Raw genomic sequence first — 24454 nt, forward strand, 5'->3', positions numbered from 1 at the left:
CCTGGCTTTAAAATCAACAGGCGCCCAAAAAGGTCTTACTCTTGTCACTGAAAACGTTTTGAACCCCTCACCTGGCTTTAAAATCAACAGGCGCCCAAAAAGGTCTTACTCTTGTCACTGAAAACGTTTTGAACCCCTCATCTGGCTTTAAAATCAACAGGTGCCAAAAATGTTCTTACTCTTGTCACTGAAAATGTTTTGACCTTCTCGCCTGGTTGAAGTCAACAACCAAAATCAAGAGAGGTGCAGCATCCTCTTCTCTCACAACATGCCTCCAAAAACGTTATCTTGATTGCCTGCCATATTGCCTACCTTCTGTAGCATGCTGCTAAAAATCAGCCTCCTATTCAGAAAGGCATCATCATCATCATCACAAGGATACATTTACCCACTGGGCACACACTGGTTGAATCAACGTTGCTTGCTTTCCAAACTGTACATTTTTCCCACGATTGCATTTCGAAATTTGCAAAAGGCAAACCGACAGCCGCATAGAATATAATCCATAGATGGCAGTTCCCATTTAAATCAGGACTGGCAGGCAATGATAGTGTACCCATGAGTTTAACACTCAAATTGCCAGGGTAGAGGTTCCAAATCCCTTTTATGGATTATATGTCCATGGCCACAATGCAACAAGCTGTATATTTGGCGTGCATGCTAGCCAAATTGCGGCCTCCCGACTGTAGGCAACCGGTAACTGCCAAAATAAAGGAGACACTTAAGTAAGTGAGGGATACAAAGTGAATGTTATGGTGTGTGCGGTGCATTTTCCTGGCATGGTTTATGTCCACTTGTAGAATCTATGCCAAGGCGCATTGAAGCTGTTCTGGCAGCTTGTGGTGACCCAATACACTAAGACACTTTATGCTGGTGTTTCCTTTATTTTGCAGTACACTGTATGCACTTTTGATACAATTTAATCCACAGTTATTTTTTTTAAACTATTGATCCTCTGTGGCTAAATTATGCTCTCTGGGGTATTTTGAACATTGAGAGCAGGCTCCTGTGGTTGGATAAAAAAAAATGTAATTGTGTTTTTTTGGCTCTTGGGCCCAGCCCCTGACTCACGCAATTGACCGGTCACATTTATTTATTATGCCGTTTTTTATTCATCGGTTACCCAATCAAGGCAGGGCCCCCCAGTTACCCACGTGGGCCCCATACCTCCTCTCCTCCCCCCATCTGATGATTAGTAGAGCAGCAGCAGCAGGTTGTCTACACTCATTGAGAGCGGGCTCCTGAATCCTCCTGTGGTTGAAGTAAAACAATTATAATATAATCTGTATATATGCTTCTTGGGCCCCCCACTGGCCTGGGCCCAGGGGCTTCAGCCCCGGTAAACCCCTGCATTAAACCGGACCTGTCCATTTCATTTCAATAAAATGACATTGAACCAAAGTGGAATAGACCTTGAATTGACATCTGTGCCCAGTGGGTAGTCTCCGGAGAGATGTGTGTGATTCCCTCTTGTCATCATAATGCAACAGCCTTCACTCAGCTTAGTTTTCTGATGGAATCTACCCCATGGGGGGGGGGGGGGTTCAAAGTAAATCCAAGCTTCACGCAGAATACATTTCTTAATGAAAACAGTCAAGAGGATGTGTGTTCGAACCATAGGGTTTTAGCAGCCTTTATTTGTTCAGGATATTTTAAAAAAGATATATTTCCCTCAGGTACTGATTTGGAAGGATATAATGAATGTTCATCCAATCAAAAGATGAGAGCACTTTGGCACAAAGCTGTGTGAGTAGCTGAATTCATTAATGCGATGTGGAACACAAAAGACAAAACAAGAAAAGAAAATGTTGTAAATTACATGTGTATTTTATTTATGTCATCAAGGTTGCAGTTCAACAGCCCACTATGAAACACAAGTTACTATATCAATACTCTCTCTTACTTTCATTTTGTAGGTTACCTCAGGTAAGTCCGTGCAAAAGTGTCTTGACTTGAACCCACTCAACGTAGCCTGCATGTAAATTAAAGCATTGCACTGTAGTAAGCACTTATATTTCAGGTCACTGCTACAGAGACCAACCTTGACTTTGGCTATGTCCCAAATGGAACCATATTCCCTTTACAGTGCACTTCTTTTGATCAGAGCCCCCTATTCCCCATAGGGCTCTGGTCAAATGTAGCGCACATTAAAAGGAATAGGGTGCCATTTGGGACGCAACCTCTGTCTGATGCTGGAACTCAACTGACTGCCTTGTGTCCCAGTGTCCCCATGGAGAGGCACTGCTTGTGAGGTCAAAAGAATTGTGGCGCTGCCTGACTCCTTGTCAACAGCACTAGAACTGCGTCCTAAAATGGCACATTATTCCCCACACAGTGCACTCCTTTTGACCAGAGCCTTATGGGCCCTGGTCAAAAGTAGTGCACTATATAGGGAATTTGGTGCCATTTAGGATGCAGCCTAGGACTGGGAGCCATCCCACATCCCATTGAGCAACTGAAGTCATCCTGTATCAGAGCCTCCTAGGAGATGAGAGGAGACACACATCTTTATCATGCAATAATGATCTTTGTTCAAATACATTGCATTTGATCTTTTATTACATTTCAATCATACATAGGCTATTCAATATACGTAGGCTAAATGAAATAGAAACCTATCTGACAATGTATTTATTTGGTCTCATAAACGTCTTCAACAAGTTTCAAGTTTTAATGTCACGTGCACAAGTACAGTGCAATGCCTTTCTTGCAACATGGGTCAGTGACTGGAAGAGGCAAGAGAAGCATCGCTGTCACATCGTTTTAATGTCTGGTTTCTATCACCTCCGGTTGCATTACAGCTGTCAATGTTCCACTGCATGGACTGTAGAGAGAAGCGTCACAATTTACGTCTCATGTGAATATGACTTACATTTTTTTTTACAGCAGGACATTATTTTGTCTACTCTTATTTTTAGCAATAATATAAACGTTTACAAATGTTTCCCCTTCTGTATAACTGTAACCATGGTTGCATAATGTGGGTAGATAATGCCTAAAGTCTGCCTATAGGAAAAATGTAACATTACATTGACAACCATTATTACAGCCTAATCTTTAGAGTTTTTATATGCAATTTGTTTAATGCAAAATCTCTGATATGTCTTTGAGTGCACATCAGTAGATGACTCCTGACTCGAGCAAGTATCTTCCTCTTGCCTTTAGACGTCTCTGCATTATAGGCCAACCGGCTGCAATATGAGGCGAAATTGTACACTAGACTCTATTCCTTTGGAACCGAATGTTTGTGAAGCCCTGCTCGTTTCCTGCATTATAAGCCTCCCCTCTGTCCCGAACATGAACTAGTCCACAGCGCCATCCACCTGGGCTACACCTGAGACCATTGAGATATATCAACGCCTGAGACACCCTGTCGAAGTCACTCGATGCCAACTGCGCATGCTCCACTCATTACTGTTCTCTTAGCAGCAGGATATTATGCTGGCAGCACGATCGCGGATTTTTTCCCCCGTAAATAAGAGTCCCCGTGTAAATACGTGCTAAACTTTGGGATTATCGTTTTTTTTGCAATCTAGTGCGGTACAAATGTTTTTCACTTGCAACCAATGTATTTATTTTCTTGTATTATTTATGCATTTCTTTGGAAAATTTAAACAAATACTGGAATGTTGAAAGCTATTGTGTAGGCTACATTTAAAGAAATACATGTTTAATAAAATACAAATGTATGATAGTGGAATTATTCAATAAAGTCTGCAAAATTTAAATTGGTCTCTTGTGCTAGGCAACGGGTACTTTTTGGGTTGTAGAGAAAACACTTTACTACCTGTCTCATATAAACTGTGGTGGGAAATACTCACTCACATCTCTGCTAACCAAATATAATTAGCATTGGCGGTGGACTGTGTCGAACAGCCTGCTGCTGGCTTTTCACTCCACCCCCTCCTTAGCCCCCAATGCAGTACCCTGTTATAGACTTTACATGGGATACATATTGGCTTGTAAAGATGACTTTTCTACTTGCCTCAGATAAAGTGTGGTGTGAAATACTCAGTAAATACTCAGCCAGCAGCAGACCGTGTGACACAGTCCCCTTCAGAAATGACACATATTTGGTTATTAGAGACCCTACTGAGTATTTTCCACCCCACATTAGCTGAGACACGTATACAAGTTCTCTCTACAGCACAATATTCTGTATGTGTATGTAGGTCTTAAAAAAGTTTTTTAAACAATATTTTTTTATTTGATTTCATAAATTACCTATTACCTTTTCTTGTTGGCACAGTAAAAGTGGCCATTGATTCAAATGTAATATATTTTGAATTGTAACGTTTTGAAATGCGGGCTTTTATTTTAAAGGTTTCCTCGTTACCATACGAACATGACGTCATCATTTGTGCCGCTGGCAGAATACTGGTATAATACTGTCATGGCGGGGAAGAGCTGTAGCAGGGGGTAAATCAGGAAGAGAAAGCGCTGTAAGTGGGTTAACACTGAAATTTGAACACGTCAAGCAGTTTTTAGGGAAGGACCTAGTGGATGACTGCTGTCCCTTGTCGAGCACCACTGGCGCTGTTGCGGTACTTGAGCCACGTTTAGGAGTTGTTGCTCATGACAGCACTCTACCTGTCAAGCCTGCTGTGACAATAGCAAGTTCTACTGCTGTAGCCTGGCTGGACTAGTGAAGAAATGAAAGTCGCAGGTACCTCTTATATTTTGACAGAGGGGAGGAAGGGCAAGGTCTCTGCGACTTGCCTTTAGAACCAAATCTTATTAAACCGGTCCATTTTAGTGAACGGTTTTTGATGCATTATTTCATTCGCCTCCTTATCAAGTTTCCGACCGGGGGAGAGGAGTTCTACATGGAAACGCAGTGACAACTCCAATGTCGCGGTGTCCTCGAGTAGAAAACCAACTCTCGTGCGCCTGTGCCTTTCGCGGACTACAAAACGTACTTTGTTGACTCGAAGGCTTATTTTGGGAACTGTTTTGAATGGGGAGGGAAATATTTTCGTTGTTTACCTCCAGACTGTCGACATAGCTGGAAAGAGGATACCATTGTTTTTTTTTCTTTCACCGACTTTACTGTATCCCATTACCGCCTTTGGGGGTGAACAGGTGCCTTACCTGTCAACGCCACCTGTCCTCCTGTAGCGATGGCTAGCGAGGAGACGCCTGGTGCTGGGCGACCAGCCGGGCAAGGTGATGGAGCTGCGGCGGTGTCGCTCAACCCTGGCATCCCAATCCGAGGAATCAAAATGAAATTCGCTGTCCTCGCCGGTCTGGTGGAAGTTGGGGAAGTTTCCAACCGGGACATTGTGGAGACCGTCTTCAACCTGGTAAGCTGATTATCGGAAGCCACACTCTAATCTAAATAGTCCCAGGAAACCGTCCACAGAGGGTCATGTTACACGTTGCTCTGTCTACCAACCTGCCTTTTCTATTTTTCTGGTACACATTAGGCTACCTCCTGGCCACAATATTTGTTTATAATGAAGGCTATATTGTGACTAGGCTACTTCATTAGCTAGCCTACTATATGGTCCAATAGCTGAGTGCATAATATTTACTTTCCATGATAAGGTAACTAGAGTAGTAGGCTATGCGGAACTAGGCTATAGCCTATAAGTTAAACATGTGTGGGCTAATGTTGCATAAGAGTTTTCTTTGTAGAATTTGTATGGTGATGGAAATGCTATATTGGTTTTACAAGTCATGACTTGGATAAGCTTTGTAACCCACCAGCGAGGCATGATCACTTTTCATGTTATTCATACAGGATGCAATGGGAATAGTCTTATCCTGTTCATAGTTTAGAAGAATTATGTTTATAGCCCTACAGTGGAGGTGTTGTAATACCCATAAACCCTAGCGCTCCAGGGAAATGGTTCCAATTGTTTTTTCCACCATCCATTTTTCCCATAGGGGATTTTAGAAACATTTAAAATAAAGTCTGTTTTGTGTAGGCTTACCCTGGCGTGATGTCTTGGTAACCATGTAAATCTCTCTAGGACAACTTGTATCAATATATTCGGCTCTATTTACTCTCAGATTCGTATACATCATGCAAAACTACAAATCCCTTCAAGCTCCTGCACGTCATCTCTAGCTGACACCTTTGCTAACAGGTATTGTGTCAATTTAAAAACGTGCACAAGACAGTTCACAGAATTGTACATTTGAAAGAAATATAGCCAATTTATTCAGTACGGGAAAAATGCATGGTGGAAAAACGATTGGAACCATTTCCCTGTTTGACCGCTAAATTTGATAGGTATCATGACTCATACTGTAGTGCTCAATAGGTACTAAAGTGACATCTTAGTGACACTTTAGTAACAGTTCTACAGTGGGATTGTAATAGACACAAGTGCATACTTGTTGGACTATAAGTAATTTGGGAACAGGGCCTACATGATATCTCTCTGTCATGATTTCAGTTTGTTTAAAAGAGGTGTGTCATATTTCATGATAGTCTGCTCAAATTTCACAATATTATTCTAAGGTATCTCTGCAAGGTCTCTCGCTCTCTCTCTATCTCTCTCATTGGTTGGCTGCAGACATTGAGGCTCAGGTCTAGGAATGAATGAAACTAATATAGGATAGGCTAGTGAGTCACTGAAGCAGAGCATGGAGGGTTAAGTGGAAAAAGAGCAGGAAAGGCTGGCGATTAATGAGAACGGGAGGAAGAACTGGCAAAACTGCTTTGTCACTGTGGCAACACAATGGAGTCTCCCACACAGGCTGAGGCTCATCCCCAGTCATCACAGTAGGCTCCATCGCACCTACTGGGAGGGATGCGGCTGGTGGGGCACGGCGGCATTGTAACCTCCCTGCCATCCCTCCCTCCCCACATGAACACTAGACTCCCCCATGCAGGCAGCCCTCACCCTCAGGTAGCCGGGAGGAAAGTGGATAAGTGTCTGGCTGCTGGAACAATGCCTTAGCATTTAGAATGCTGTTTCAAATGTCATGCCGAATATAGAAACCCAAGCAGGATTTTTTTTTTTTGGGGGGGGGGGGCTGGGTGTCAAACATTTTTTCTGTCGTTCATGTCTTTCAGTTGAACGATATCACAGTGGTACTAGTTTTATGCACCGTCGTGTTTCCGAGCTCTGTTTTCAGCTGTGTGCTGCTGGCCTGCACGGCGTGAGATAAACCCAGAAATATTATCCCTCCAGCGACGTGTCTATTATAAAGTGCATATTCATGATAGTTTCTTTATCCAGAGAGGAGAAGACATATAATTGCAGTTCACAGAAATGAGCAGTAGAGACAACCTGCCAGGTATCCGATGATGCTAGAGTTAGGGGATCTCTCAGGCTGTATTTGCATCCCAAATGGCACCCTATTCCCTAAATTCTGCATTACTTTTGACCAGAGCCATATGGGACCTAGGTCAAAATTAGTGCACTATATAGGGAATAGGGTGCCATTTGGGACACAATGTGAGTCCCTGGGCCTACTGATGCATTTGTACCCGACTTGTCTCCCCTCCATTCCCTCTTGTTTGTATAGCATGGCCAATGTCATTTGAGGTTTTTGAGACATGGCACTTTGCATTTCATGCTCTGTGCTCTTCTTTCTGATCTCTCTTTCTGCTCACTCTTTCGCTCTTGCGCTCTCTCTCTCTCTCTCTCTCTCTCTCTCTTTCTGTCTCAGCTGGATTTATCATAGTGGCTGGAACCTCCTCTCTCCAGAAGTGGCTAATTTGCAGTCGCTCCGCAGATGACTCATACACCCATTGTTAGGTCAAAGGCAAAATAAATTTTTCCTCAAACAAATCTCTCTCTAATGAATATGATATCGAGCCAGACTTAGGACAGTGCAAGGGATCATGGGTAGCGTAGGATTCTGAATTAGGGCTGTCCCCCACTAAAACAAAATCTTGGTCTACCAAGAGTCGTCTGTTCTTTCGACGAATCGATTGGTCAACGTTTTTAAATGTGTATTTTTCCATATGTAGACACATCTGATGTGTTTTAATCAAATCAACGATATGCTCTGAGCTTATCTGCTGCTTTAAGCGCACTGTTTGATGAAATAATGAAGATACACGAATGACTAGAGGGAGCCAACCTAATTGATTTGTTTGTGTTCAGAGTTGCTGTGCTGTGTTATAAGGACAGCGAGTGACTGTGTGACTAGCATCTATTGTCTCTCTCCTCCATGCTGCAGCGACCACTACAGAACTTCAACAGTGTTTATCCCGCTTTCCATGTTGCTGAAGCATTTTTGACTGAAAAGTTCTATTACCAAAAATCCCTAATTTGTTTAGGAAAAACATTCTCTATTTCCTCAACTAATGATGCACCGAAATTACATTTTTGGCCGATACTGATATTTAAAATTTTAGTGGCCTTGCAAGCTTTCTAGTACAGTTAAATAGTTAACACACACATACATGGGCGCAGTGGTCTAAGGCACTGCATCTCAGTGCAAGAGGCGTCACTACAGTCTCTGGTTCGAATCCAGGCTGTATCACATCCAGACGTGATTGGGAGTCCCATAGGGCGGCGCACAATTGGCCCAGCGTCGTCCGGGGTAGGCCGCCATTGTAAATAAGAATTTGTTCTTTACTGACTTACTAGTTAAATAAAGGTTACAAACACACCACACTGATCAAAAAGTAATTTTGTTGGCATTTACGTATGTCCCCATTACCAGTAAAACATAATCAAAACCTATTTCTTTCACTTGCTTGCTGTGCTGTTTCATTGTATATTTGTTCAGTCATTTCATTCTCAACCAGGATTTCTATGGAACTCCGTTTGGGTCTTTGTGCGTCAAAAAATATACTATTTACCACTATTTGACGTGTCAAATAAGCTTGTTGACCAATCAGGACCTGAATATGACTGCACATCTCATAATAATTTAACGCGTTCATACATTTTTTAAAGTGTTGATTACACTCGTATTTCATATGTCACAACAATTCATTGATACGTATGCTATGATGGTGGTAAAGTTGTCTCGCACACCTACAATGCTGGTAAAAAAAAAGCTAGCTAGCTCATGGATGCAAACAATGTTCTTCCCCAAAAACATAGCAAAATGACATCTGTTTAGCTAGCTAACTATATAGCTAGGTGTCATCTAAAATAACCCTAATTTATAAGACCGTTCTTATTTGTTTAATGGTGGTCGGAAGCTAGTCACAATAAGGATTAGCCACAATAGTGGACTTTGCGGTTAGCCTTAAATAAAAATATGGTATAATTCTACTATTTGCATCACTGTCAATTACATAATTTTATTTTTAAGGCAAACTGCAAATTCCACTATTGTGCCTAATCCTTATTGTGGCTAGCTTCACAACACAACCCGTTCCGGTCGAGCCTCTCTAGCCAGATGACGCTAGCTGGCTGCTTATAACATTAGCTTTGGGCGACAGGGTTAAGTAGCTGGCTAGCTATTTATTTTCATGAACAGTAGTACTGTCAAAGCTGTACAAAAGTCTGCAAACAAGCAAAAATAGGCGAACAAGTGGCAACCTAGCTAATACTTACTCACAAGGATTCCTAAATAATTGCTAAGAATTATCAAAATAACTGCAGTTTTTACTGGTCATTGTTTTCAGGCTGGTTGTATTGGTGCTAGCTAGGTACCAAGCTAAAGCTTGCTACCTCAGAATTTGTGGTCGAACAAATGATGCTTTATTACCAACACGGTATTGTAAACTCATCTTTCGTGGCTTATTTGCAGACTTTTTTGTACAGCTTTGACAGTACTACTGTATCTTTTTTGACACGCAAAGACCCAAACGGCGTTCCATAGTATGTATGTCATGAAGCTAATAGCAGTGACACTATTACTGTGTAACTCCGGTAGGGCAACATCGGAAAAATAGCGCACTTGGTCGTGTTTACCGGTGCAGAAAACGGTTGATGGTCAAGGGCAATGAATCCCATTATCTTGGCTTTAATGGGTTTCGCCTTTGAGTTGTCTCGCTGAAATTGTTTTACTCTTTCAAATGACTGCTTGACTTGTTGACTGCTCGACCCACACAGAAGACATTGTGGGCTAGTTTAGGAATGCTGTGTTGCACGCATATGGCAAAATTTGACGTGGCGTCATTACATCATGTACCTTCGTTATATAGGTATGTACGTCAGCTTTGACATCGGTTTTGCACATCGGCATTAAACTAGACTTCCGATATGTTCACCGATATATCGTGCACAACTACCCTCAACCCTTGCTCTCTTTACGTGACCCATGTAGGCATCGCATGTGACCAATAGGGCCTGACCTATAGAATATTATAACAAACTCCGAACATGTGACAACAAAATGGATACAGAGGACGTGACAAACTCGAAACAGGGGAATGTTTACTGGTTGCTCAGGAGGTAAAGGGGAAGTCAGATGTGTGGAATAAATGTGACTAGTTGTGGAAAATACTGGAGATCAAGACAAAGAAGGTAAGGAGCAAGTGCTGCGTCCATGTTATGTGTGTCAAACAGGTGCTGTTAGATTACAATATCATTTTTCGGACTGTTTGGAACAGTGTAAGCAACACTAAATCAATTATCAGGTTACCAGAGAGTCTGTTGTGATTATTTCTGTAAAGCCTTTATTACAGCAAAGACTAAAAACAGTTGCATTCATTTGTGAATGCAATTTCCCAAATGGAACGGTTTATTTATTGTTTGCTAATTATTCAAGGATCACTATTTAATTTTAAAACCAAAATACTTGATTGCATTTAAAATCATGAATGACGTGTGATAATATGAATGATTGATAAAGTAGCCGATATAAGTATTGAAATATAGGCCTAAGTAAGTTACTGTATTAAGACTAAATATGATGTTCTCTTTGGCCTCCAGTTCAGTGGTGGTTATACAAGGCTGCTATACTAAACCTACTAATGATAATGACATGACTTATTATGATGAGGATCATAATAACCATAATAATAATAATAGTAACAATAAGGAGATGAAGAAAAAGTAGGTTATTATAATAGATGTAATATTTCTAACAGTTTGGAAGAGCGTAAACAACAGTAAAGAAATAATACATATTACCAGAGAGGCTGTTCTAAATAAAAAGTCTAAAGTCTTTATTACAGCATAGCAAAAAAACTGCTGAATTTGTGAAATTGTTTATCTAACATGTTGAGGCTTGGTCCTCACAGAATCAGTAGGCTATTAAACAGACACTTAAGCAGGATCTGTCTTGTTTCTGTAGATATGGATGATTCATAAAGCCAGGCACATTTTAACAGGCTATTGATTATAGACTTAATTAAGTTGGTTTCCTTACTTTTATTAGACAATTAAGGCAAAGGCTGTTTTCTCTTTTCCTACTTCCACTGCTTCATTTTTCTCAACACCAATATGCTGGTTAACTTTGCTATTATGCACATAGCAATATGGTCTAGGAAAGCCGGCAATTCAACAATGTTTTAGAACCGCGGACAGCCACCACTATCCAATGCGGGCGAAAGCACATTTGTCATAAAATAATTTGGATTAGTGTTGCACCATTGTTCTTATGTTATAACCATATACCATTTCAGTAGCACATGTCTTAGTGATGGACTGCCATCCCCACGGCCTCCACAACGGACCAGTCCACTCAGACAGGCTTGAATCAGACAGGTGTCTTGTACACCATGAAATTATTATTGTTTTTTGCTACTGTTCGACTAAAGAAATCTCGGTCGACCAACAGCCTATCGACCAATCAATCGACCAGTTGATACCTTCCAATTGGCGACAGATTTTCATGCAAATATTCTAAAATCTGCATAAAGAAAATATGCACATTTTCCCACCAGTGGTGTTTACCAAACTGACTTGTTGCGGATAAAATTCACTGCGTGATGACGTAGTGCACAAAACATGTAATTTTTCGTACCAAATAAAAATCTAAAGTTCATTGTGTTTCCATTGCATTTTCATCTCTACCGATTAGTTTTGTCACAAACTGTTGCGTTTATATAGTGTATGTGCCCGCTCTGGTCTCAACATGTGTGCTCTAGCCAACAGCTGGCAGATACAGTGCTGCTAGTCTACATGATGACTTTATTATGGATAAAAGTGAGAATATTTTATTTTAAAAGTGAAGTGTTTTTTGCTTCAATAGAGTTTAGTTTTCCTTCACGAAAAATACATTAGTGCAACACATTCAGCAGAAGTGGCTTCATTTTTTTTATCAGATTACAACAGAAGTGCCACACTGTTTGGCTAGCAGCCACACAAGTGAATGATCTAACAATGAAATTTTTTTTTTTTTTTGTGCAAATATTATGTATGGCCATCATAGTTCTAATGTTCATCATAGAAAGAATGTAGCCAGCTACATTTGTTTTGCTTGAAGTTCATCTTGCATTTTACCAGAGAAAAGCAGGCTACACCTAGAAAAGTAGCTACACATCAGTCAGAGTGCTGTCTACTGATAAAATCCCTGTTCTGTGAATTCTCATCAGAGTAGAGAAGTGCAACTGAAGCACCAAATTATCCTGACGCCGAGCACAAATTGCAATAAAGAGCATTTTAGATCTGCGTTTACAAAACACAGCAAGATATTTCTTATGCGTTTTATCATTTAGTTTTTCTGCGTGAAACACTGCATTAACACAACCCCTGCATTATGGACAATAGCTAGGCCTGGCTATAGGTCTACCTCAGGCCGTCACACTCAGCCAGGCAGTTTGATTTAACGGCGCCTCCCCACTCACTGGAAGCTGAATCGTATGCCACTCTGGCTCTGCTCTGTAAACCATTGACTCAGAATGACTAAGACTGCTGGCCTCTGCCCTGACACTGGAGATGGGGGATTTGGCTCTGTGGAATGTCACCTGGGTTTTACTCCAAGCCAGGTCGCTATGGCTGGGCAGGCCCATGATAGCCTTTTGTAGTGGTTGGCATGGAAACCATGCATGCGAACAGGCAATCAGGTTCCCCTCTCCCTGATGCTGTGGAGGAGGTGAAGTTTCCCCTAGACGCTGGGTTGGTTTTGTATTTTTCCCCACTAATAGTTAAGGTTAGGATTGGGGGAAGGGGAAACTGATCCTAGATCTGTACCTCTGAGCTAATACTGTAGTGGATATCCCTGTGCTTCCTGGTCAAGGTTGTTAGAGTAACTACTTTGTGCATATGTGTATGCATTTTCTATTTCAATTCTCATGCAGAGGGACATGGCCCTTGTTGTACCTTGTGCTTTCAGTCATAATTCAAATATTTCTGAACTTTTATTTGAGTTCGTTTGTAGGCCTCTGTCTGAATCCAATTATTGCATTCGGTCTTTATAGATTAACAGCTCCTCTTGTCTCAGATCTAATAAATATTTCAGCCTGCGCTCCTGTATTCCGTTTCCTCAGTAGAATGTCATAGGCAGCTGAGCTGCATGTATTCAGTTTCCTCAGTAGAATGTCATAGGCAACTGAGCTGCATGTATTCAGTTTCCTCAGTAGAATGTCATAGGCAACTGAGCTGCATGTATTCAGTTTCCTCAGTAGAATGTCATAGGCAGCTGAGCTGCATGTATTCAGTTTCCTCAGTAGAATGTCATAGGCAACTGAGCTGCATGTATTCAGTTTCCTCAGTAGAATGTCATAGGCAGCTGAGCTGCATGTATTCAGTTTCCTCAGTAGAATGTCATAGGCAACTGACGCATGTATTCAGTTTCCTCAGTAGAATGTCATAGGCAACTGAGCTGCATGTATTCAGTTTCCTCAGTAGAATGTCATAGGCAACTGAGCTGCATGTATTCAGTTTCCTCAGTAGAATGTCATAGGCAGCTGAGCTGCATGTATTCAGTTTCCTCAGTAGAATGTCATAGGCAACTGAGCTGCATGTATTCAGTTTCCTCAGTAGAATGTCATAGGCAACTGAGCTGCATGTATTCAGTTTCCTCAGTAGAATGTCATAGGCAGCTGAGCTGCATGTATTCAGTTTCCTCAGTAGAATGTCATAGGCAACTGAGCTGCATGTATTCAGTTTCCTCAGTAGAATGTCATAGGCAACTGAGCTGCATGTATTCAGTTTCCTCAGTAGAATGTCATAGGCAACTGAGCTGCATGTATTCAGTTTCCTCAGTAGAATGTCATAGGCAGCTGAGCTGCATGTATTCAGTTTCCTCAGTAGAATGTCATAGGCAACTGAGCTGCATGTATTCAGTTTCCTCAGTAGAATGTCATAGGCAGCTGAGCTGCATGTATTCAGTTTCCTCAGTAGAATGTCATAGGCAACTGAGCTGCATGTATTCAGTTTCCTCAGTAGAATGTCATAGGCAACTGAGCTGCATATTACAGAAACCCTGTTCCTTTACCTGAATCCTGACTTTCAGCATCTCTGCTTAGTTGACTGTGGCAGAATCAATGCTTTCATATTCTTTCTCGTGTGTGTGTGTGTGTGTACCGAATATACAGATGTCGCTTGTCTCTCCTGTTCTGTTGGGGTGGTATTGATGAAGGGGTCCTTCTCAGGCAGGCTGCCTGTCAGGAGAGAAATGAGGTGCTCCAAACTAGAGCATCTCCTCTCGCCGACGCTTTAAATAGCACACACACACAATCACATTGTACAACTTCTACTGAGGACACAGGGAAGGAACAAGGCAACTACTCTCTCCAGGCATGCTCTCTCCTTCTTTCTCTCTCCGATAACAGAGCCTTCTAATCTTGACACATGAAGGATATCCTATCTGCTCCCTCTGTCACACATAAGACTTATTCTACCTCTCTCTCTCTCCTGACTCTCTCTCTCTCTCTCTGACTCGCCCTCGCTCTTTCTCTCTCTCTCTGACTCTCGCTCTCTCTCTCGCTCTCTCTTTTTCTCCCCTTTAAGGAGATTCAAGGCTCAGTGGACTAGTATCTCAAAGTAGCACTGCTTTTTACTCTGCTGCTAATCCCAACAGGATAGTTCTCTATTTTCTTTAAACACCTCCCTCCTGCCCTCTTCTCTTCCCTCCTTTAATATTCCCTCTTTGACTCTGTATCCACAGACAGATAAGATTCAATCACACAAGCACTCCATTTCTTTGTGAGGCTGTGCTATTTCACATTCCCTCGCTGTAACTTCCTCCCTCCTGACAGAAATTGTCCTGATCATTTTTTTAAATAATGTGAATGAAAGTCTAGTAGGCCTTCTGCTGCAATCATGTTGAAGCAGACGGGTTTGAAGGCCTGAATGTACTGTATCTAGGCCCAAACTGCTTTTAGTCAGTTCAGGGTTTGAGACCATAACACTTGTATTTGTGACCCTTTGACTTGGCAGTGAGACACCACTGTTTTAATTGGTTGCTAGGTTCACAATTTGCTTATTTGTTTATTATCATAATTTATTCAAACTGCAATGGGTATGCAAACCAGCTATTAAAAAACGTTGGTCCGAAGTCTTGGTTGAATCTTTGTGATGCGCAATTGTAATCATGCTCTTTTGAATGAACATTCCCAAAAAACCTTCCCATTTTTAAATGTGGACTGCATAGAACGCTTACCTGGCAGAATAATATGACCATGATTTGTTTTGCAAACTCTGCCATCACATGTAGCCTACACTGTACAAAAGCACAGCTAGCCAAACACAACTGTCTCCTACTAGGCACGCAATTGAATTAAAGGACTACACTCCACATTTCTTTTCCCCACAGACCTCAAAAGTGGTCTCTTGATGTGGTTTAAAAATACATTGTTGTGGTTTAAGAAAGGGGGTTTGAAGGAGACCTATAATACTGTAGGCCCAAACTTGTTTTAGTCAAGTTGCTATTGGTCCTCATTGTGTGTCCATTTTCTGCTTAACTACCATCATAGTGACTGGGCATTTATTTAGCCAACAGAAGAGCAGATAATTACCTACAGTGCTTCAGTCATCCTCTCTCTGTGCTGACAAACACAGAGGATCCTTAACGCCTTCACTATCCTCTGGTGGCTCTCTTTACACTTTGATGGGACAGACGTGTGTCAGCTAATAGACCAAAGAGCCTCTGAACTGGGCCTTCGTAAAATGGAGCTGTCCATGACTTTGTCTGGCTTAGATGCTATTCAGCATAACTTCTGTGGCTGTGGTTGAGCGCTTCAAGTTCCTTGGTGTCCACATCACCAACGAACTATCGTGGTCCAAACACACCAAGACAGTCGTGAAGAGGGCACAAGAAAGCTTATTCCCCCTCAGGAGACTGAAAAGATTTGGCATGGGTCCTCAGATCCTCAAAAGGTTCTACAGCTGCACCATCGAGAGCATCCTGAGTGGTTGCATCACTGCCTGGTATGGCAACTGCTCGGCCTCCGACCGCAAGGCGCTGCAGAGGGTAGTGCGTGCGGCCCAGTACATCAAGCTCCCTGCCATCCAGGACCTCTATACCAGGTGGTGTCAGAGGAAGGCCCTAAAAATGGTCAGACTCCAGCCACCCTAGTCATAGACTGTTCTCTCTCTGCATTGTTGGTTAAGGGCTTGTAAGTAAGCATTTCACTGTAAGGTCTGCACCTGTTGTATTCGGCACGTGTGACAAATAACATTTGATTTGTGGTGTTATTGATTTTGGTTGTGGTTTACAATGTTACTTCAGATCAGATCTATAGAGGTCAAACAGGAAGCTATTTAAATTCAATAATGTGACATTGTCCCCATGGTTACCACGGCAGCCCATCATTTCAAAGGCTATTATTTATATATATGCATTTTTGTCGCCACTTTTAAGAGGAAGGCAAAATGGAATTCTCATTTAATGTTTCTCCCCTTTCATTTTCATAAATGTTGACACGTGCCAACATCTTTAACTTCCTATGCCAGTACAGGCTTGCAGATTTCTACCTTCAAGCTACACTGTAGTTTTATATTGTATAGCCGTCTACCTAATGTTAGCTGAATGGATGAGTTGGGGTCAGTGTTGTTAGGCCTGCTACCCTGTTTACTACTGTTGACTGTCAGTACTCCAAACAGAATCCACTCAGTCCTGTTGGCCTAGGCCACTTCTTCTCTGCCCATTTGTTATTTCTGTAAACAAAGCCACGAACACCCACAGCCACCGCCTTTCACATCAACACAAACAAGCGTTAAGGAATGCTTCTGGCCGTGCCAGAGGAAACACACAGAACAGAAAACAGAATCAAACTGTCAGTGGATGGTCGACCCTTGTACCACACAAAGCATTGAACCCTGCCCTAGTGTTGGGCTGGTGGCTAGTCACCGGAACCCTCGTACCACACAAAGCATTGAACCCTGCCCTAGTGTTGGGCTGGTGGCTAGTCACCGGAACACTATAATATCATTGAGGTTTATTTGTTATGACGTCAGTATCTGGTGGTTTTTAATCATTTTACTGGGAATCACTCAATTGGGTCGTTGGTTTCCTACGTCTTTTTCTTAGCCCATAGCTTTGTTTCATTTCTGACTGCTAATGTGGTGCTTCACCTCTGCCAGTTATTCTGCACTGGTTTAAAAATGGAACTTCTCTTATTAAGTGAAGAATTTATATGATATGAAGCCAACGTGTTTTAGTTTGTAGCAAGCATTCAGTTTGTTCGTTTCTTACCACTCTGGTCTATCTCGGGCTTTGTTCAACTGTTACATTTCTGACTGTTCTTCCAGTGGTTTAAAAAGGGGGAAGTCCTCTCAGTGAAGAGTTTGTTCTGTGGGTGCAGTCTGACTGTATCCTCCTCAGCTATCAGACTGATCACCACACTCCAGGGGGCTTCTGGAGGGCACAGAGCAAGGACGAGACGCTGCGGCGTGTGTGTGTGTGTGGGGGTGCGTGCGCACAGGCTTGTGGGTGGATGTTCGTTGTATGCTGATGGGGGGGTCTTGAGGGGTTGCTTCTTCCAACCTCATCTCCGTTGCAGCGGACTTTGTAATCATGACTCTCATGCTTTGTTGGAAGTACTAGGCTAACATCAGTGATGTCAGTCCCTATAGTAGACATGAGCGCCTGCCTGGAGTTGTACAATTCCAGACAGTTGAATATGAATGACCTGACAAAGAGAAAGTGGAAGAACTTGTTTCCCTGTTGACTGTTTAAACTGCTAACAGATCAGACCTGTTGCCCCTGGTCCTTTATAGCTTTGGCTGCATCAGTGGATCAGTGACTGGACACACACACCTGGGATGATATTACCTGACACAGAGGTCACACACACACCGCCACCACAATCTCTTCCCAATTTTAGCTTGATCGTCCCTTTGCCAATAAAGGACTAATCCCATCACCGTCGCTGCACAGCGAAACAACACACTGAATAAGCAAAGCAATATCAAACCCACGACCTGCTAAACATCTCTCTCAGTAAGGGTTGTAATGATATGGAAATGTTGTTTTGCAGGTAATGTATTTGTGTTGGCCTGCCTTTTTTAAAAGCTTTGACTTTTTCAACCAAACACAAAGTGGAAAGTGCTCTCTTGAAAATGAGCCTCTTCCCTTAGTTAGTACATTATTCTTTTTTGGATCATCCCAAATGGCACCCTATTCCCGACATCGTGCACTACTTTTTTAACACAGCACTATGGGCCCTGGTCAGAAGTAGTGCACTAGGGAATAGGGTGTCAATAAGGACACAGCCGTTGCGTGGTGGCCATTAAGCATTCTCTCCCTGTCCTCAGGGCACAGTGATTCATGAGGCAAAGGCCTAGCTAAACCTGCAGTGGTATATTACCATTGTACTACTATTGCTATTTTAGGAATATAATATCAGAGCTGCATTTACTCCAGTTATCACAGCCAGGCAAGTTTCATGCATTTAATTCATTGTACACAAACTGCCAAGTTGACAAATCCGAAAGGAGCTTTTTTCAGTTGCATCTTCCCCCGAGTCTCCCTTCAGCTATGCTTACTCATCTGTACAGACAGATTAAATCAATGTTGTTGCATTGAAGGGTGTGATTCGCTTTATGGAAACACACACCTGCTAATCGCTAGCCAAAGGCGTCCAAAGACTCGCACTGATGAAAAGCTCATTTGTTGAGAAAGGCTGTTTATGCCGAAGAGTTTATCCTTGATCTTTCTGTGTGATATAGCCTAACAGATTGCACATTGGATTATATTGCCTTTATCATCGGTAGCTTGCTTACAGTAGCCTACTAGCTACTTGACTGGATCACATACTACAGAGTGAGAGGGATCAGATGATAACAGGGGTACAGAGACACACACCTGTCCCAGACACCCGTATAGGCCTTATGGTGACTCCTGATTCCACTGAGAGGTTGGGTTCAGCTCAGTGTTATGATCAAACTCCTATTGACTGTCACCCAGTGCTTCAGAATGACTGGCGTCACCGCTCAGTATGGAAACTGCCATCCAGGACCTCTATACCAGGCGGTGTCCCTGATTTAAGTGTTGATCGTCTCTAATAGAAGTGCCCGACTGTGGCTCTTTACAGTGAGACGGGGGGCCGGCGGCGTATTGCTGTAGTCTTAACCTAGCCGCCATCCCTTTGCATACTAATTGCAGTGTGGCTTTTAGCGAGGGCCGGGCGCCCTTCAAGCCGTTATCGTTCCTGACATCTCGGCGACCTGAACGGCAACGGCTCGCTCACCCACAGCCACGTGTAATTATCCCCCTGAGTGGAGGGAGGCTGGCTGTCAGGCCTGTCCGTGGGAGAGGATAACTCTAGCCAGACGTAACGCTCAGCTCACTCTGTTCCTATGATACGCTTCGGTTGCTTCTGTTGTCGGCCTCGTAGTGCCACTTTCATTTAGTGTCCTTTCAAACACCCTCTTTAGACGTCATTGTAATGATTGCGTCCTCTTGTACAGTTTACATTTGAGTCATTTAGCAGATGATCTCATCCAGAGCCACTTACAGGAGCAGTTTGGGTTAAGTGCCTTGCTCAACATATTTTTTCTCTCCAGCTAGTCGGCTCGGGGATTCGAACCAGTGACCTTTCGGTGTGCTCTTAAACACTAGGCTGCCTGCCGCCCTTGTACTTACCAGAGCAATGCTTACTCGGGTCCCATAACATCCTCCGGAATTCTCGTGTCTGTCTCACACGTACGTCTCGTATGGCCCAGTTTAGTTTCATTCAGTTTCATGCAGACATCTTTGCCAGCTCCCGCTCTCATACACGCCGCTTTACAAATGTGCCTCATACAGCAGTTTCATACAGTGGATTTCTTCCACACTTGTCTTGTTTAAAGGTTCTATCCACTGTTGAAACGGCCTTGACTATTTCACCCAGCCCTTTTGATGTCAGCCTATTGACTGGCTGACTGATTGATGTTTCCTCTCAAGAACATGGGCCCTCCAGTGAATTGTCTGGCCTTGGATAACACCTGGCTTGTACTATACTGTCGACCCCCTGACTATTCAAGTGGCTTAACCAATTAAGCAGGCAGGCATCCACCATGGAAAGATTTGGCATTGCTAGAAGGACCTTACTGCAGCGTGAGAGCATTGAGCGGTTACTCACTGATTGTAGGCTGTACAGGTTTTGCCATTTTGAGCATGTTTGTGTGTCCCAGTAAGTGTAGTGTAACTGTTGCGTTTCTCTCTCTTACTCACGAATGTGGGCGCTGGAATCCCCTCCTCCTCTGCTCTTATGGCACCGTTCCATTGTGTTCTGGTGTCAGGGTGTCTTGTCATGCACGGTGTGGTGTCGGCCTAGGCCTCTGACACCTATGTGATTCATCACGTCATTGTCTGGAAGGAGGCTTGTTGGCAGTGGGGTAATCCAGGTTGAAGCTAGGTGACATTGCATCATTGTCCTGATTCCTTTTGTTACTGGTGTTGTAGCTCCAAATGATCCCACATTCTGATCTCTAAACTCTACTATAAACAGTGTGTGTGTGGTTGAGGTGACCTTGGTAATCTAGTGTTGCTGTGTGAATGGCCAAGACAGGCTGGGGCCTATTGATGGATGGCTTCGATTCATCCTGTACCCTTGACCTGTTTTTCCTTTGTCTGTGTGAAACAGCCAGTGTGGCACACCGAGTGGGTCTTAACTCTTCATCCCTCTGCAAAGCCCTCTCCCGAGAGAGGAGGAGGAGGCGGGGGGAGACACTGAGCACAGCCTGTCAGGTTGGCGTGACGCGACACTCATAGTCACGATTCCCGGGCGGTGACATGCCTCGTCTGGCCGGCCCAGGATGATGGTTCATCTGTGGATGGAATTACAGCTGCGTCTGATTGGTGGGTAGGGAGGATCTAGGGGTGAGGCTGTCACACCCACTGCCATAAAACAACCTCAAACATGGATAGATGGAGATAGGTGGCCGTACAGTAGCCGGCGAGACTGCACACCCCCCTCTGTCTCAGAACTAGGAGGAACTGCACTCTGCAATTCATAAACACCTCCACAACACAACGCAGGCCGACTGTTTACATTCACACAGCTGCCAAAATGCTGAAGTGACATTTTGGCTACACTCCAGATTTGAACTTCTTAGGGATAGGGGGCAGTATTCGTAAGTTTGGATGACTGAGGTGCCCAAAGTAAACTGCCTGTTACTCAGGCCCAGAAGCTAGGATATGCATATAATTGGTAGTATTGGATAGAAAACACTCTAACGTTTCCAAAACTGTTAAAATAATGTCTGTGAGTATAACAGAACTGATATGGCAGGCGAAAACCCAAGGAGAATCCATCCATTTGTTTTTTCTAGAGTTGGCTATACTCCAGATGTTAACAACCACTGTTCATTGCCATTGTCTGCTATGGAATGCAGCATGATTGATGCAACACACGTTACAGGCAGCATGTGGTTAGCTGTGCCAGCTCACTTCCTTTGCAGGGAAGGTGTAGGCCTGTTTCACAAAGCTGCAATGCCTTGCCTTTACGTTCCTCTCTGTGTGAGGGATTTCACCTTCTCTGCTGAGACGTCTCGTTAGTCAAATCAAGTCAAAGTTTATTTGTCACGTGCGCCGAATACAACAGGTGTAGACCTTACAGTGCAATGCTTACTTACCGGCTCTAACCAATAGTGCAAAAAAGGTATTAGGTGAACAATAGGTAAGTAAAGAAATAAAAACAACAGTGAAAAACAGGCTATAAAAGTAGCGAGGCTACATACAGACACCGGTTAGTCAGGCTGATTGAGGTAAAGAGCGGAGTAGAAACCACAGCAGGAAACCTCTGTCTGGACTAATACGGGAACATGCTCTCAGCCCACACAGTATAGGCCTAGTGTGTGGGACCTGTGTAGATTCACACACCATCAGGTTCACTGAACATTCTCCATCTATCCATGTTTGAGGTTGTTTTATGGCAGTGTGTGTGACAGCATCACCCCTATATCCCCCCCTGTCCACCAATCAGACGCAGCTGTAATTCCATCCACAGATGGACCATCATCCTGGGCCGGCCAGACGAGGCATGTCACCGCCCGGGAATCGTGACTATGAGTGTCGCGTCACGCCAACCTGACAGGCTGTGCTCAGTGTCTCCCCCCGCCTCCCTCCTGTCTCCCCCTCTCTCCTCCTGCCTCCCTCCTGTCTCCCCCTGTCCTTTGTTGGGAGAGGGCTTTGCAGGGGGATGAAGAGTTAAGACCCGCTCGGTGTGCCACACTGGCTGTTTCACACACACACACACACACACAAAATGTACTAGCATTTTATGATGGTTATTCATCCTCTTTCCCTCCTGTGCTCTTGTAGCAGGGTGAGTAAGGGCAGCACATTACTGTTGTACACATTCATCTATGTTGAGTGTTGAGGGGTTCAGCTGGGTAATATATGCAGTGATGTTCATTAACAAGGAGTGGCTCTCCTGCCTGCACAGCAAGCCTGCGGATGAGAGAAATAGGCCCAATGTTCTTCCTTTGAGAGACTGAAGCAAACGAACATTTCATCGTTCACTAGGTCACATGATTATTAGCTTCTGGAGGGCATGTTATTTCATGCAGAAACGTTGCTGTATCAGGGATTAATACAGCTTTGCGTAGTTGTGAACTTGCGATAATGCGGTCCACCAATTTGGCAAATTAGCTCTATACCGTACATCTGTGCTTAGCGTGGTTTGGTAAGCTATTTGCAGACTCAAGTTGTATTCAATGAACCGGTAACTGTTTTTTGGGGGGAGATTTCAAGAAACAGCACTCTGATGCCTTGTGTGAAAGGATGTAAAGCTTGATATAAAGTAAAATGCTAGTTGTATCACAGTTAACATTTTATTTTGATGAGTACATGAATTAAAAAACAACTTCTTGGACATTTTGGTAGTTTTTTTTAGAAACGCAGATTTGATGGACTATGCCCCTACAAAGTGTATTCATGGGAAACGGCAAACAGCAGGGTGAGTGAGCTTGTCCTCAGTGTTGATGTTCACTGGCTCAGGCATGTGAGGAAGTCCATGTGCTCCAGGAGATCTGCAGTACCCAGCTGTCTGTGTTTCTATACAGACCGAGCTATGTGAGGAGGCTCTGCTTCTCTGCTACACTACAGCTGGCTCCAACCCAGACACACACACACACACACACACACACACACACACACACACACACACACACACACACACACACACACAAAAGGTTCAGCCTCTCTCGCTCTCTCTCTCTGTCTCTGGACACTCCCCCAGTCTGAACTTTGAACTCTGACTGAAGAGTTCTTCTGTTGTTGTGTTGATAAAATGTCTGTCTTTGTTTGTCTGGGAGTGAGTCTCCAGAAGCCACAGTGTACGTACTGGGTTACTACCGCAGGTGGATATCTGCAGTGTGATCAGGGAATGCTCTGGCCCCTTAGAGGTAGAGTCATCAGCTGTTATAATTCTACGTCCAAATGACAGCTTTCTCACCAGGCTGTGCTCACTCCATATGCTCTAGTTTGATCAGGATGGAGGCCTAACATGGAGTCACTGTGGGATTATTCATAACAGAGAGGACACTAGTACTCGACCTTTCACACTCTGAGTGAGACTTGCTTGCTAACTTGCATCTACTCAGTCACCGAGTAATAAGCAGGTCTTATCTTTTGGCTCAATTTCTGGGCCAAAACAACAAGAAGATGGCTGTCGGTGGAGTGCTGGTAGGGCCACGTCTCCTGTTGACACAGCTCTGGGAACAGACAGAGGAAGCCTCGCCGATGGCATTTATCACGTAGTAAGAATCACAGGAAGGAGTAGTGATTGAGTAGAGGCGTCTCAGGATGAGAACATGTCGAGGCAGCAACGTGCTTCCTGATTCCCCGTGGAGGACCACAGTGGTGTCTAATATTAGCATTTGGCCATATTGTAACCAATAATTCACCACCATTTGACCACAGTGCTAGAGATTAGTGTCTGTCTGATATTAAGTGACCATAACCAATAATTAGCCACACATTGACATGATGTTGGTAAGGTTTGGTATGAATTGAAGTTTGAAATGGAAGTATCTGGTAAAAGCAAGTGAAAATAGCCTAGTAAACGAGGAATGTTTCCCAGGCATTCACCACAGCTCTGACCTTCTTCAATGGTAAGTCATTAACATGCTTCATCACAACCTTGGTAGTTGGCCAGTTTTTGGAATATTTGTCTACTGATTTAATGGCGAGCTCATATTATGCAACTAGGAAGTGTGTGGTATGAGAACAGTGTGAAAGTATGAGGCTAGATCCTTTTTTTCCTTCAAGA

At 43.3% G+C, this 24454-nt stretch overlaps 1 protein-coding gene across 1 annotated transcript in view; it reads left to right on the plus strand.

The window, feature by feature from the left end:
* Window positions 1–4354: 4354 nt before the first annotated feature.
* The window catches only part of LOC115201998 (lipopolysaccharide-responsive and beige-like anchor protein), a 273164-nt gene continuing 253064 nt past the window's right edge, over window positions 4355–24454 (plus strand). The window contains exon 1 of the mRNA XM_029765858.1: window positions 4355–5303. Coding sequence (XP_029621718.1) covers window positions 5121–5303 — 183 coding nt within the window. The 5' untranslated portion in view covers window positions 4355–5120. The remainder of the gene's footprint in view (window positions 5304–24454) is intronic.

This window comes from Salmo trutta, chromosome 11, assembly GCF_901001165.1.
Source record: "Salmo trutta chromosome 11, fSalTru1.1, whole genome shotgun sequence".
NCBI classification, from domain to species: domain Eukaryota; kingdom Metazoa; phylum Chordata; class Actinopteri; order Salmoniformes; family Salmonidae; genus Salmo; species Salmo trutta.